The sequence below is a fragment of the Amblyraja radiata genome, chromosome 34, assembly GCF_010909765.2.
Source record: "Amblyraja radiata isolate CabotCenter1 chromosome 34, sAmbRad1.1.pri, whole genome shotgun sequence".
Lineage (NCBI taxonomy): Eukaryota > Metazoa > Chordata > Chondrichthyes > Rajiformes > Rajidae > Amblyraja > Amblyraja radiata.
The window spans coordinates 15,973,465-15,990,387 of record NC_045989.1 but is presented as its reverse complement, the minus strand read 5'-3'; the positions used below and the strand labels follow the sequence as shown (position 1 = coordinate 15,990,387).

Sequence of the window (16,923 nt, the reverse complement as noted above, 5' to 3'; positions counted from 1 at the left end):
CTCACTTAGTAAACATAACCCCACTTATCAAGTTTTGCTTCCGTAGAAATCAGTGGAACTGAATTTCGGAATCAGCGCTCAGGGCAAACACCTTATTACACGCTTCGTCATACCTCTCCAATCCCAGTGTCTTAACCTTTCTGCCAGAAAACTAATTGTTTTTTCTCCAGATCTGTTGCCCCCTATCTTTGCTGCACCATCGCCATCTGTTCCAGCGCACCATGTTCGTGTCTCTTAAAGGGGTCTGATTATCAACAAAGCCAGGAGACGTGAACCAAATCACACCCTCTGAATACTGTGTGTTTTTTAAACTCGTGAAGAAAAAAAACAATTATTCCATTACACTTTCCTTGCTGTGCCTAATACGTTAAATAAGCTTCCATTATTTTCTGTGAGATTTTATTGTTTACATTTGCATCCTAAGATGTAAAATGTATGTCCAAATGTAAGTCTTCTACCAGCCATTATGATGCAACTTGCCATCTTAAAGGTTGTTTATTTCTCATTTTTTCTCTCAACTGCTGCATCCAAAAAGGGAAATTTGTTTTAGAACAGAAAAATCTATACTAAATTTGCTTGCTGTTGACTGACTGGTGGAACAGGACTGAAGGGCCGAATGGCTCATGCATAGAAACATAGAAAATAGGTGCAGGAGTAGGCCATTCGGCCCTTCGTGCCTGCACCGCCATTCAATATGATCATGGCTGATCATCCAACTCCGTATCCCAGCCCTGCCTTCTCTCCATACCCCCTGATCCCTTTAGCCACAAGGGCCACATCCAACTCCCTCTTAAATATAGCCAATGGCCTCAACTACCTTCTGTGGCAGAGAATTCCAGAGATTCACCACTCTCTGTGTAAAAAATGATTTTCTCATCTAGGTCCTAAAAGACTTCCCTTTTATCCTTAAACTGTGACCCCTAGTTCTGGACTTCCCCAACATCGGGAATAATCTTCCCTGCATCTGGCCTGCCCTCATCTGCCTGGCAGTGATTCAGCTTGTGTAGAAGTCTCAAAGGTTTCTGATAGCTGGGGACTGCTTTTCTAAAAGCCAAGCTCCTGGTAGGTCTACTAACAATGTCTGGTCTCTAAATTGTCGTCAGAGGATTTTGAATTCTGTATCTGTCCTAGCCCAAAGATGGCAACAACAGAAACCCAGAGAGTTTTTGTGGCAAATGTTTACCTAATCAAATTGTTTCATTTGGTGACTGATTAGGGCTCATATCTGTTATTTAGTTTTAAGCCAATGATGATGGTAGGGTGCCTGGCATATTACCTTGCTGTTGGTGCCTGTGGAATAGCTACAAACTGTCCTGGACCTTTTAATAATCAACTCATTGTTAGTTTGCCTCTCACGCCATTCTTAAGGGGCTGTTCCACTGCGGTGACCTAATTGGCGAGTTTAGAAGAGTTTGAAAAACTGTCATGTTGAAGACCTTCTTCGACTATGTTGAAGACCAGCTTCGACTAGCTTCGGGAAAATTGGACACCGAATAGTGGAGAGTGAAGATGATCTCCTTCGACATCCCTTCGACTACCTTTGATTACCCTCGATTGCCTACCAATAACATGCCGACCTAGTTCGACAGAACCTACGAGTAAAAAGTATTGATTTAAAAAAAAAAAAATTCTCCCATGGCAACCTTTTTTTACTTGCGGGCATTTTTCAACATGTTGAAAAATACGTCGCACCCTAGCTGAGGCCTCGAGTATGCGGGGACTGCTCTCGAACATGAAGGAGAGTTACAAAGACCTCCTAGGACCTCGTATCAACCATGCTGCGAGCATGAGTCGAGGGCAAAGTCGCCAGAACTCGCGGATTAGATCGCCGCAGTGGGACAGCCCTTTACCTTTGAATCAGTCAAATCCCATTTCAGGGTCTTGAACGAACATTTCTGGCTAAAACTCAGTAATAAGGAGTAACTGAATACAATCCAGAAGGATACAACCAAATATGTAGTGAAGTTTTCGCGATGACTAAAATTTCTTGCATTCGTTTTTACTTTTCCTGCAGACTGACAAAAAGCGATTTTGTTTTTGCGTTCCATGGTCCATTTCATAGATTAATGCTAAATTTGTTTAAATTGAGGATGAGGAAATATTGTATGTAATTTGTATGCATATTGCAAAGTGCTGTTATGGTTTGTATTCTTCATGTTGGTCAAATTGGGACTTTTTTTCTTTGTAAATGCAGAATAGCTTTGGCTTGACCTGCTCGAATTACCCACTGTAATAGTCATCTGTTAATGTCCTAATTCAGAGTGTTTGTTGTGAAGGTAGAAAGAAGTATCTCATTCCTCATTGAAATCTTTGTATTGATTTCTGTGCCGTACATCTCGTTCAACAGCTGCTGTTCTGGAGCATGTGAGCAAACCCTGTAATGGATAGATGAATCTACGCACGGCCCTTTCACAGTGGCAGTGTAAAATGTTGCTACATATGGACAACCTTAACTGATTGTAAATCTGATTAGTATTGGCTAGTTCTTTGCTTTCATCTCACAGGAAGCTAATTGTGTTATATAAGGGAATCTGACAAGAGACTTGTTTAAGCAATAGTGCTTCAGTGGCATTGTGCTAAGACAAAAGCAAGCTGCATTTTACATTCACAGTAAAATCGGGTGCATTAGCAACCCTAAAAGTGTGAAAAGCCATTAAGTTTCCTCCATAAATTTTCTGTTAAAATAAACAGATTTTTTTTTTTAAATGACAGATTTGGTTTTCGACTTTGATTCCGGCAAGTTTAACTTTGAATTGGCGAATATATTTCTGACATATTCATCTTGCACTGAGCTTTCTTGACATTTTGCAGAAACCAACTATGACTACTAAGATGTATTTTGAATTGATTGGTAGGAAAGAACTGCAGATGCTGGTTTAAATCAAAGGTAAACACAAAATGCTGGAGTAACTCAACGGGACAGGAAGCATCTTTGGAGAGAAGGAATGGGTGACGTTTCGGATCGAGACCCTTCAGACTGATGTCGGAAGTGGGCAGGGCAGAAATAGAATGTAGTCGGAAACAGTAAAACTGGTGGGAAAACTGGGAAGGGGGAGGGGATAGGGAGAGGGGGAAAGCAGGGGGGGGGGGGGTGAGTTAAAGTGCTGAGCAACCGGGAGATCAGGTAGGTTAAGGCGGACTGAGCGGAGGTGTTCAGCAAAGTCAGCACCAAGCCTGCGCTTGGTCTCGCCGATGTACAGGAGTTGACACCTGGAACATCGGATATAGTAGATGAGGTTGGAAGAGGTGCGAGTGAACCCCTGCCTCACCTGGAAAGACTGTCGGGGTCCTTGGAGTCGAGGGGGGAGGTAAATGGACAGGTGTTGCATTTGATTGATACTGTTTAGATGTTATGTCATGAAGTTGTTTTTGTCAATGCTTCATCCTTATAATGGACATTTTGTATTTGGGGTAAATGTTTCTCAGAAACATTTCACCCTCGAGCACCTCCACCAAAGAGGCAATTGTTCATGTGTGTGTTTTCATAGTGAATGTCAATAAACTGTTCAGCCTTTGAAGCATCAGTTATTTCTGTTTCAGCATTTGTTGTGTTGATATGCATCCATCCAGCATGGTCACTGCATGGAGGCTGGGAATAGGAATCAGGGCCCAACTTTTCCTGTCTTGACCCATGAGTATTGAGTTCAATTATATTGACCAGTAATTGCTCCCCTCATAAATTTACCACATCCTAAGGATCTTTCTCACTTTTATTAGTGTGGATACTTGTGGGACAAACTCTCTGGGCTCTTGAGTAAGCTGCCTTGCAAGATGCTGTAAATGTTGAAACTGATTATTTTTTTGGCAGTGCTGATTCAGGAATGATTGTTATTTTCTTTCCCTGGTAAATTGTGTGCATCTTTTCACCAAGACGGATGATTGATTTCTGACATTTATTGCACCCCCTATGGGTTGGTTGATTATTAACTGGTCGCAATCTGTACTTTTTACCCATTGATTAGATTTTGAGTTTCTTTAATCCTTAAAGAGTTCGTATTGATCTATAAAACGTGTCTCTCTTTATGCAGAAACTTAGAATTAATTCCTCTGTACATATTGATGAGTTACAAATTTTGCAGAGGTGTGAAATTTTTATGAGCCCTAATGTTGTTGGGGTTAGTAACACGCTTGTATGGGTTGTGTGGTAAGGCTCAGAAAGATCATTTATCCTGAGGGAAGTTTTGTCATTTGTAACTCTGCAATCCTGAAAGAGTTTGGAGTTCCTTTCAGGTCCTGGAGTGTGAGAAATGACTCTCCTCACCAGGATCCTTTCAATTGCTGCTGGCAAAAACATCTGTGAGATGGTAACCACTTGTAATGGATAAGACAGTCTCACATTAGTGCAGTCCATCATGTCAACTAAATGAGCAAGCTACTACAGGACTTATTTAGATTTCACAGCAAACATATCTGTCAAGATATTTTGCATGCGTTCAGTTTTACAGTGGCAGACTATGTTACGGAAGCCTGTTTGTAGAAATAATGTCTACTAAATGCTCATGTCTGTATGCAGTTTACAGTGGTATAAAAAAGTTGGAGGAACATTAGTCATCTTGGTTTCAAATAAGTTTTAGATCTCTTTTTGACTGTTATAGAAATCTCACGGGATGGAAATTTAGTGTGACTGGGGTGCGGGGGGGGGGGGGGGGGGGGGTAGTAGTGGCTCGGACGTATGGATGGGTTTCATTCAGAAGTTGTATATAAATGTATTTTTAAAAAGACCCTGAAATTTAATTTTAAGTGAATTATTAATTAATATATAATATAAACAGATATAATATCAACATGATTGGACTAGTGATTGTGTTGAAAACAAATCCTTGAGTACCGCAGGTTGGATTAGAAAAGGGAATTCGTAGTTCTTAAACTGCTTGAGAAATGTTTCCCAGACCCGCTCTTTTTAAAATCATTCACTTAAACACCTGTTTTGATTAACCTTTTGTGTGAGAACAGTTTTGTGAATGCTCGGATACTGTAACCAGCTGCTTCAGAGTTGGAGGGGAGTGATTTTGAACTTTACGTGAAAAATAATTTGTGAGATGTATTCGTATAAACTTTGTAATCCAACTGAATCATTTCAAAAATCAACGTTTTTGGTTCTCATTGTATTATGAACTGGGGGGGTATTAGGAAATCTTTTTTGCACCTTCCTGCAAAAGCAGAGATTTGAGTTTTCTCAGAGGTTTCATTTCTTGTGCCTGAGTTTGTAAACGGGATGTTGCTTTTGTTTCAGGCATGTCTCCGTTTGAGGTTCAGCCGGTGCCCACGGTCGTGAGAGAAGGAGAAGTGGCACGTTTTATCTGTAAGATTCATGCAAATCCACCACCAATCATAACCTGGGAATTCAACCGGACAACACTACCCCTCGCTACCGACAGGTATTATTCGTGGGAAATCTGCAATTTCCCATCAAATTGTGAAAAGCAAAATCTGTATAATTAAAGCTACTGTAATGTACAGTAAAACTCAAATTAACTGGCGTTCTCTGAACTGTGGGTGCAGGTTATCTGGCCAATTGGTTGTTAATTCTACTAATACACCAATGTGTTTTAATTTCACTCTTTTACGCATTGCACAGTGGTATAAGTGTAAAAACTTTGTAAAAACTTTTTCGTGAACTTTTAGTGAGTAACAGGTTGTAAATATTTGCTTGTTAAAATAAACAAACACTTTAGTCCCTGGGCTCGAGCTGTAATCCTGCCCATGTGTCTGACCCCCTGGTGTGCTGGACCCCAACCCCAGCTTTGCCATGTGCTCTGTTTGTCCACCCGTCTCTGCTTGCACTCGGGACCCCGAGTTGCTGTCTAGAAAAATGACAAACCAACAGAATTTTTGAACAATTAGACTGGAGTCACATAATTTGAATATAATAATTACTTCTGTGCAATTTTGCTTTTGTTTCTATTTCAGTTTAGTTTTTTAGTTTAGTTTAGTGATACAGGCCCTTCGGCCCATTGTGTCTGCACCGACCTGCAACCCCTGCACATTAACACTATCCTGCAGCCACTAGGGACAATTTACACTTATACCAAGCCAATTACCTGCAAACCTGTACGTCTTTGGCGTGTGGGAGGAAACCAAAGATTCTCGGAGAAAATCCACGTGGTCACGGGGAGAACATATGAACTCCATACAGACAGCACCCATAGTCTGGTTCAAACCTGGGTCTCTGCCGCTACAAGCGCTGTAAGGCAGCAACTCTACCGCTGCACCACCATGCTGCCATTTCTATTGTTAATAAAATGAATTTTTGCTCAGTAGCCTGAATCATTTCCATTGTCATTACATTGTACTGGGTTGTCGTGTAAATCTGCTTGTTCAGTGCCTTGTTTTAGAAGACTAAATTCCTCTTCTCAGGATAACCGTGCTGCCGACAGGAGTCCTTCAGATCTATGGTGTTGATAAACAACACACTGGGCAGTATCGTTGTGTGGCGACCAACATCGCAAATAGGCGGAGAAGTGCGGAAGCCATTTTAACTGTTATTCCAGGTAAATGATTGAGATGTCTTTCTTCCAACATAGTTTCCAGCAATTGGTTCCTATTAGATTTCCCGTTGAACTTTGTATCTGAAGATAATTGTTCCATCTTTCTACAAGTCTGCATGTGCATTCTGTGCCAGGCAGTGATTCAATAGATGAGTGCAAGTTATGTTTAACCATAGATGTGTTAAGAATATGGTAGTGGGACTCATCAGCATCGCCTTGGCCCGCTAATGCCAAACACATTTAAGATGTCATTGGTTTTCAGTCAAATTTCCAAAACTCTTGACAATTATGCTTTTACTGAAATAGGCGGAATTTTGTGTTTAAGGTGGAATTGGCTCCCTCTCTGATTTGGAAGGAAATAGCGCTTAGAATCTGCACAAGAGTTTTTTTCAGACAATTAAAGTGACCAATTTTCCATAGTTATGATCAAATTGCCAACGGGGCTGCCCGATTTATTGTTCCAGATCAAGTTGGTACTTGAATTGTGGTAATGTTACTTACTGTTAACACTTTTTAATCATTTGGGGCTCCATTATATTAAAAGGAAAAAGGAGGAAGTTTTATGTAAGAACACTCGTGTTACTTGATTTGATTGGATCCAATGGTTCTTTTGCCATTTCCTGGGGAATTTGATGCTACTTTGTAATTTTCATGAATTAGTGGTTGTTTTACATAATAATATCTCCTTAACACGCCTATTTTAATTTTAACAAGTTTTTTTTCTAACTGCTTTGGTGGGGGTTGGAATTCTATGGGAACTATCTATGACTGCCATTGATCATTTATTATTGATTTGTCACTGACAGCATGGGAGCCAAAGACATTGCAGAAACCAGTGATAATTGCAGGTCCCCAAAATATCACTGTGCCCGTACATCAAACAGCAATGCTGGAATGTGTTGCCATTGGTTCGCCCAAGCCCCTCGTGTCCTGGAGTCGTTTTGGTGAGTTTCCATTTCCTGTCTTTCGATTGATTGATTGATACTTTATTGTCACATATTCTCAGTACAGTTTTTTTTAACTAATGTTATGAATGGCCTACTCCTGCACCTATTTTCTATGTTTCTAAATGTGTTTAATATTTACTTCATAATTTCTATTACCGTTTGATTTCCATCTAAATTATCAAATTTTAATGGTTCATGCATATAAATTTCCAAACAGATCACAGGTCTATTGATGTCTTCAATACTCGTGTTCTGGGGAACGGGAATCTGATGATATCGGATGTGAAGGTTCAACATGCTGGAATATATGTGTGTCGGGCCACCACACCAGGCACACGCAACTACACTGTTGCAACAGCTATGCTTACAGTGCTGGGTAAGATAACAAACACACCATGATAAAGATTCTAGTTTTACCTAAATTTGTTTTTTATTAAAGGTGCTTACCACTGTTCTTTTGAACTTGAACAACAATATAAGTATGCTCATAATTTAAGTTAAAAATTACACCATGTTTAGCCTCTATTGAACCACTCTCAGAAATATCCCTTTATGTGCCGAGAATTGGGTTGGCGTCACCATTGTTTTAACGATAAACAGGAAAATTGAGTCAGAACGTCATGAAGAATAGTCAATGAATATTTTTGGTGTGATTGGTTGAGGGAGGGGTATTGGCCTGGGAAAGCACCCTACTTCACTTCAGGTAGTGTCATCCATCCATTAGAAAATCTGAAGAGAGAGTGCTTTGACTGTGCAGTATTCCCTTTAGTACTGCACAAATGCTTTGGTTTAGATTATGTGCTCAGTCTCAGAAATGAGGGCACAGCCATCCAAGCCAAGTTGACAGGAATGGCATTTTGTTTACTGTTATTTACAAAAAGAGCAAAGCTTTTTAAAAGGTAATGAAATGGAGCTGGTATCCATGAAAGAATGTGGATGAACACAGTGGACATTCCATAAGGGACTGCTGAGTAGTGGGATGATAACTAACAGAAGCTACTGAATTGGTTTGTGTGAAAGGCTTTGGTCGATAATGAAAAGAAAACACGAAACCTTTATTGAAACAAAACACCAGAATCTTGTTCATTAGCATTGTCCTTGATACATGTTTAGCCACTCATGTGTTCCCTTTTGTTTATTTTTGATTCATTTTTGTTTCAGATTTGGATGTGAAAGATAAGGTGTCAATAGAGGCGATTTATAGTTTTTTTTAATACATTTTTTTTGTCAGTGTACATTATCAAAATGAAGAATGCTACTACTGTACAAGATGAAACACTTATCTAATTTGGGCACAAGATAACAGCATGAAAATTTTCAGCGTGGTTTAGCATAGTTAGTTGCACAATAATGATCAGGTGGGAATGGTTTGAGCTTCTCCTAAAGGACCATACTTGCTATTCTGAAGCCCCCTCCAATTAAAAAAAAAAAAGTCACACTCCCTTTTCTTGCAACTTTTACCTTTTGCCTGTGTCAGTTCATCACTGGCTCATCATACTTTAGCAAATTCTTCAGCACGCCCCATCACCCCACAAATGTGTATTTTTGATTGTTAGATTTTAATTAATTTTTTAAATATTTTTATTTATTAGAAGCAAATGTACAAAAATAGAACCAACGGCATATAAAATAATAGTTATTCTACAGCTTCAATTTGAGTGAGACGCGCAACACATTTTCCAGAGCAAATGAAAGGTCTCAAAAGATGTTTTCCATGTTGTATGCAGCACCACCTTCCTTTGTCGAGTGGCCCGAGAGTCTGACACGCCCGCGTGCTGGTACAGCCAGGTTTATGTGTCAGGCGGAAGGTATTCCTACACCAAAAATTAGTTGGCTGAAGAACGGACAACGGATTCATTCCAATGGACGTATCAAAGTCCAGTATAGCAGGTGGGCTTTTTTGTTTTAAAAATCTTGCTAATGGAATATTTTTTTTAAAATTATGTTATTGCGTTTGAAAAATGTCTACTATTTTGTTTTTAGCCTGAAGTGTAGCTGCTTATGCAATAGTTTGGTCGGTTAAACTTCGTGAACAACGGTTTAACTAGAAAGTCAACTGTCTTGATTAAAACATTTTCTGGGCTGTAAAAATTAAAACTCTTTTAAGCCAAATTTGAGTGACTATTTTTACCAGAACTGCTTGACTTTTATGTAATCTATATACAAATTATGATGGTATACATTATAATTATGTATATAAAAATTATGATAGCACAGAAACTTGCCCTGAGGCCCAATTTGTCCATGCCAAGATGTCCCATTTACGCAAGTCCCATCTGCCCATGTTTGGCCCATATCCCGCAAAACATTTCGGATCCATATCCCTGTTCAAATGTTTTAAATGTTGTTATAATACCTGTCTTAACTACCTCTTCGGGCAGCTCATTCCAAAATGCCTTCCACCCTCTGAGTGGAAAAGGTTACCCCTCAGGTTCCCATTAAAACTTTCTCCTCTCTGTTTAAACCTATGTCCTCTGGTTCTTGATTCTGCTACTCTCTAAAACATCTGCGCATTCACCCATGATTTTATACACCTCTAATACGATCACCTCTCAACTTCCTGCGCTCCAATGATATAATGTCCAAGCCTGCCCAACCTCTCCCTATAGCTCAGACCCTCGAGTCCTGGCAACATCCTCATAAATATTTTCTTTTACTTTTTCCAGCTTAATGGCATCCTTCTATAGTAGGGTGACCAAAACTGAACATAGTGCTCCAAATGCTGCCTCGCCAACATCTTGTATAACTATATCATAACAATATTCAATACCGTGACTGAAGAAGGAGAAGGACAATGTACCAAAGGCTTTTTTAACTATCCTATCTACCTGTGACACCACTTTCAGGGAACTATGTATCTGCACTCCCGAATCCTACTGCTCTACAACACTCCTCGGGGTCCTGCCTTGGTTTGACTTCCCAAAATGTATCACCTCGCACTTATCTCCATTAAACTCCATTAACCATTCCTCAGCCCACCTGCCCAGCTGATCAAGATACTGTTGTAATTTTTGATAACCATCTTCGTTATCTACGATACCACCCACTTTAGTGACATATGCAAACTTACTAATTATGCATGCGCATTCTCATCTAAATCGTTAACGTGAGCCATAAATGCCAATGGGCCCAGCACCAATCCCTGAAGCACACCTACTCTAGGGCCTCCAGTCTGAAAACAACCTTCTACCATCACCCTCAGCTTTCTTCCATGAAGCCAATTCTCTATCTAGTCAGCTCGCTCTCCCTGGATTCAGTGTGATATAACCTTCTAGAGAAGCCTACTATGCAGAACTTTATTAAATGTCTTGCTGAAGTCCATATGGAATATGTCTTATCACTTTGCCCTCGTAAACCTTTTTGGTTACTTCTTCAAAAAACTCAATCAGATTCGTATGACATGATCTCGTGTGTACAAAACTATGTTGACTATTGCTAATCAGCCCCTGTCTATCCAAATGCATATATGTCTTATACCTCAGAATCCTCTCCAGTGACTTGCCTACCACCGTCTATAGTTCCAAAGCATTTCCTTGCAGCCCTTCTGAGGCACAACATTAGCCAGCCTTCAGTCTACCGGTACTTCACCCATGTCTAATGATGATTCATATACCTCAGCCAGGGCTCATGCAATTTATTCTCCAGCTTCCCACAGTGTCCTCAGATTTATCTGATCAGGCCTGGGAGATATATCTACTTGATCTAAAATGTATTCCACCCTTGGTGGTAAAATCCTTATGTGGATGAAGTGAGGATGTGAATGAGTTTGACCAGAATGGTATGGGCCCCATCCAATACAAATCCATATGTTTAATTGAAATATGAATCAGAAACTCATAGTCAGATTTTCACAGGCTCTGGGTGGTAGCAACATTGATATTAAGGAACAGAAAGCTCTGTTAATTTATGCACGATTATTGATTGTCAGCATGGTTTGCAGTGACCAGGTGCTCCTTTATAATGCAGTATTGTTTTCAGTACATCACAACTAAATGATGCCAAATGCAGCCTTGGCTTTGTGAAAACTAAAGAAAGCTGAAGGAATCACATTATAGTTGTGCTCAGTTAAAGTCATGGACATTTTGCTCGCTAAGCAAGCCTCAGTGGGTTCCAGGTACATTCACTCATGTTTGCTGGGGTGGTGTGGTTGAAATTATCCAGGATGGAAAAGAAGAATCGTCTACACTTCCTGCATTTGTATTTGACAGTGTGATGGATGTGAATGGAATCCGGCTGGGAGCAAGGACTGTTGTAGAACTGGGAGTGGACAAAGTCCATGCAGAACACTACTTACCAACTCCTGATTCTGAACTTTCTCGTCCAGTTTAGGAAACTTGGGTCAGTCAGCTATTTTTAATGGGAACATGGTTGCCTGTATTGTTGGAGTTCTCCGTTAAAATATTTCAGTTATCTTAAAGAGATAGTTTTGCACGGACTGGCCATCGCTGATAAGAAATGACACGAATAGGGCAACCTTCTTGTAGGTGCTGTGTTGACAGCTTTTTATGGTAAACGTGTTGAGATGGCAAATCATAAACATCTTTGACATCCCAATGAACGTGGATGTTAAGAAGTTTTGCATTCCAATGTAGTGAAAACATAACCATTCTCCGAGGAATAACCAAGGAGATATTCGTGTGCATGAGTTTTTGGCCTTAATTATGATATCATATTGCCATATTAAAGAGCTGGTGTATGGCTTTGTGTGCTAGACTTGCTGATGCAAGCCTGAGTCCAGCACAATGAATTTAATCAATGACAGGCTGACAAACCTCAGATGGAGCCACTTATCTGTACAGTGCAGATAACCAATAAAGTTGCATGAACCAGCTCGCTTTGCAACTTATGAACAGTTGCCATAAGCTAAAAGTAGAGTATTATCCCTACGGGTCATTGTTTACAGGACATGAAAGCTGGTGTCATCCCACCAAGGAGTTCCAAGTTGACTTTGTGAATAGCTGCACTAAAGGGCACATTTGAGAGGGTCTTCATTGAAAGCTGCTTGCTTGAACTGAATTGAACCAGTTTTGCACTGAAATTAAATATTTTTGTACAAATGAAGTTCATGTGGTTAGTAGACTTGTGTGGGTGGTAAATCAGTCACACTGTTATAATTTTCTTCTGTACAATTCCAAATATTAATATCCAAGGTATGACCTTTTTAAAACGTTCAAATATAAATTGGTGAATAACTAAACTTAGTTATTTACAATAAATATTGTCAGTTTTGTTATCATTGATAATTTGGTTAATAAAACATTATTCTTTTTATTTTAAGCAAATTGGTGATAAACCAGATCATTCCTGAAGATGATGCCATTTACCAGTGTGTGGCTGAAAATGAACAAGGATCGGTTCTTTCAGTGGCCAGATTGATTGTTATAATGTCTGAAGACAGACCAAGTGCACCTCGAAACATCCAGGCTGAAACTGTGTCGAGTTCAGGGATTCTTCTGTCTTGGCAAAGGCCCATGTACAATTCCGATAAAGTAATTGCATACTCTGTCCATTACATGAAAGCTGAAGGTGAGCCTTGAATATCGTTCTGACACTCGGAGCAGATGTTGCTTAAGAGTCTCTCTCCTTCAGCCAACACGGAGTTCGAAGCTTTTAAATAAAATTATCTCCCTCTGTGCTGCTCTCTCTCTCTCTGTCTTTCTACCTCTGTCTGTGTGTGCGTCTCTCTCTCTCTCTCTCTCGGTCTGTGCGAGTGTGTGTGTTTCCCTCTCTCTGTTTGTGTGTTTGTTTGTGTATGTCTCTATCTTTGTATGTCTGAATATTTAACGCTGTAAACCGACAAGGTGCATCTAAACCGGAACTTGAGGAGAAGCATCAGTTTGTACATATTCTCAGTAGGTTGGTTTAAAGTTAATCTACAAGTGTCATCGTTTTGTTGGTTGTTTGTGCTTGGACATTCTCCCTTCCTGGTGTGTCATTGGAATGTGAGAAGATGACCATCTGTTGTTAATATTCTGTTGCTGGGCAGAGGTCACTACAAGAGAATAGCCCCTCTAATCAAATGGGAATAGCAGCCTTCTCTGCACAAACAATGTGATCTGTTGAGATGATTAAAATCGGGTGGAAGGTTTACCTTCTCAAGGGAAAGGTGTTTATTATGAGTTCATAGAACAGAGAGTATAGAAATGCAGGAAGGTATAATTAAAGTGTGTGGTGAAGTGTGTTCAGGCAGCACCACCAGTTTTCTGAAGGCATTAAAGTGTTGGCTACAGAGTGCAGCTAGCAGTCGAATGGTTGCTTTGTGTTCCATTATAGTTATTTCGTTAAGCCCCAGCATGAGTTCTGTTGAAGCATTCAGAAGGGTAACAAGACTCTTTAATTTTCCTTCAAGGATTTTGTTCCATAGGTCAGAAATCAGGACTTTTGAAATTCATTATTAGCCAGTAATTACTACTTGTGTATGGGGCTCCTGGGTTTTGCAAATTAAGCGGCTTTCAAGCTTATTCATGAATGTGGGAAAATGTAATTGGGAATAATTTTGCTTTTGGCTGTATTAAAATGCTTTGCCTTGCTTTAAGAAGCAAATGAATGATGAAGCTGATGACTGGAAGATCGACTTCTAATAAGAATTGCATTATTATTGCGGCAATGGGGAAAAGTATTATTTGCTGTGAAATTAATTAAAAGACAAAAATATAACATTTTAATAGATATTTAGACAGATTTGTGTCTTATTTTTTTGTTTGCATGCCTTCTGCAGAAGAACTACAGCCACAAATGTGATGCTGAGGTTACTTATTCTTGCTTCACAAATTAACAAGAGTATTTTCTTTCTCCAGGTTTAAATAATGAGGAATATCAAGTGGTTATTGGGAATGATACAACTCGTTACATTATTGATGATTTAGAACCAGCCAGCAACTACACATTCTATATTGTTGCCTACATGCCCATGGGAGCCAGTCGAATGTCAGAACATGTGACTCAGCACACCTTGGAAGATGGTATAAAAAGCTATTCTGAGATTTATTTTTCAATCTTAACCCCAATCTCCTGCCTTCTCCCCATAACCCCTAAATGCCTGTACTAATCAAGAATCTATCTACCTCTGCCTTTAAAATATTCATTAAGTTGGTCTCCACAGCAATGAATTCCACAGATTTACCACCCCTTTGTCAAACCAAATCTATCCATTTCTTCCAACTAAAAGCTTGGAAAGTTCTTGGTTATTTAACATCTAGGCATCGCACCCATGATTTATTCTGCCATTGGGTCACAGGTGTAGTTTATTTCAAATAAAATCGGCACCTAAATTGTTCCTAAAATTAGATGAGATGCTTGAAGTTTTTTACCAATAACTAGTCTTATTTTAATTGGAGCTTAATGTATCCACTCCCACATGTGATATATTGGAGTTGTGCAGATCATGTTTATTTTGCAGTAATTCATTAAAACAAATGCCTGCTCCTTCCATCTTCAAACTCTCATTCTACCAAAGAAAATAGTATTAGAATTTCTGAAACAAGTTGTTAATGTATACAAGAGTGGCACAATGAATGAATAAGGTTAAACCTAATCGTAGCTTAATCCTATTAGTCTATCAACTGTAACTGGTGTTGTTTTTCAAAAGTTAGGTTGCATTGAATATGACGATACTTGAAATTGAACAGAGTAAATACTGTCTACACGAATAAACAAGCATACCTGTAGAAACAAATCTCCGCATTCACCCTTGAATTATCAGGTTAAGAACTTATTTTAAAATGCTGTGTTAAATTATGTTTACTCAGTCCAGTAGTACAGATTAATCCTCTTGCATGCTATGCACATGGTACTGTGGAGTCAAATAGTTGAATGCTGCTTCTAAAATTTGATTCCACTGACTTTTGAAGGAGGATTAAACATGTATGTATTACCACAGCTTACCTTTAGTGAGTTTGGCAGAGATAGGTTTCATTCACAATGATTGCAGCTGAAGTAATTTGATTCTCTTGCCAATGTTGCTAAATAATATAATCACTTTTACATGGACATCTTTTAAATATCATTTACTTTCTTGATTCTTTCCGATGCAGTCCCTCTAAGAGTGCCAGAAATCAGTTTGACCAGTCGTAGCCCAACCGACATCCTGATCTCGTGGCTTCCCATTCCAGCCAAGTTCAGGAGAGGTCGTATTGTTGCCTATCGCATTCACTATCGTAAAAGCACAGAGCGCGCTGTCCACTTGGTGGAACTTCCAGGAGTCATATCGGACCACCTGCTTGAAGACGTCGAACCTGACAGCACTTACCTTGTACGAATCTCTGCAGCAACCAAGATCGGCTGGGGAGAATCTTCAATCTGGACATCCCACAGAACCCCAAAAGCTACCAGTGTCAAAGGTAATCCATTGTGTTGGAGAAAGAGAAGAGAAATATCAGGATTCCCAACGTGTTCGCATTTTATTAACAATCTGCAACACAGGTTTTATCATCTGTCATCGTGGGTACTGAACTTAGTGATTTTTAAAATCCAGATCTATAATGATAGGATATTCTGGCAATCTGCAATGCTGTGTATGGTTTGAAAGATTGAACACTGCAAATTTATAATGTTCATGTTCACATCCATTGGTGGAAGAGATAATTCGACTTGGAATTCCAATTAGTTACATTTTTCTGAAAACAGAATGTGCACCAGTACATGTCTCTGAGTATAATAATTATAACAGATCAGCAATAATTCAGTGTTTTTCTACGTTTTTTGATTCGGTGTGCATTAATTACTTTCCTAAGCAGACATGGATCTTGGTCCCAGACACTTGTCTTGGTTTTTTTACTGTGGGCTTTATTAACATCTCAATTGGAAGTCTGCAAGGTGGGGTAGAACTAACTTGAATATTCTAAGACTCTCCCTATGTAGTTCAGATAATAAATACTTGTGCTGAAATGTAACATTTTAGTATAAACCTTTGGCATGGAGCGAGCATGGTCGTTTCCTTCAAAAATGCAAGGCCATTCTCTTTGATAAAGTTGGGGAAGAGAGCTTACTTTTCCACACACCATTGATTCCCAAATTAAACTACAGATACTGTTCTACCATTTATTTAAAAAGAAAAACGCGAAGGCTTAAATTAACCGAGTTCTAGATACTCAGTTCTGATCTTAATCCAGTACCCAAATAAAGTCTGTTTTTTCAGCCTCCCCATCTCACTACGTCCCCCCCCCCAAAACCCTCTCACAATACGACAGCGTGTCCTCCAGTATTGGCCATCAGCAGGGCTCAGTGTCTACAGAGGAATAATGAGTCGCAAATCCTTTGCCAACCAATGAATCTGTTTTCCATTTGGAAATGCAATTTAGTCTTTTATAATTGTCTGGCTCCTTTGCAGAGTTCACTTATCTATCTTCATAGAAACATAGAAAATAGGTGCAGGAGGAGGCCATTCGGCCCTTCGAGCCAGCACCGCCATTCATTGTGATCATGGCTGATCGTCCCCTATCAATAACCCATGCCTGCCTTCTCCCCATATCCCTTGACTTCCAATCATG

General features: G+C 39.5%; 1 protein-coding gene across 2 annotated transcripts in view; it reads left to right on the top strand.

Annotated features, from left to right (window-relative positions):
* prtg (protogenin) overlaps positions 1-16,923 on the top strand; it is a 107,766-nt gene that overhangs the window by 47,411 nt on the left and 43,432 nt on the right. For both annotated transcript variants that reach the window (XM_033050177.1, XM_033050176.1), the window contains exons 3-10: positions 5,234-5,378; positions 6,358-6,491; positions 7,295-7,432; positions 7,653-7,811; positions 9,163-9,325; positions 12,714-12,961; positions 14,233-14,397; positions 15,469-15,774. In XM_033050177.1, coding sequence (XP_032906068.1) covers positions 5,234-5,378; positions 6,358-6,491; positions 7,295-7,432; positions 7,653-7,811; positions 9,163-9,325; positions 12,714-12,961; positions 14,233-14,397; positions 15,469-15,774 — 1,458 coding nt within the window. The remainder of the gene's footprint in view (positions 1-5,233; positions 5,379-6,357; positions 6,492-7,294; positions 7,433-7,652; positions 7,812-9,162; positions 9,326-12,713; positions 12,962-14,232; positions 14,398-15,468; positions 15,775-16,923) is intronic.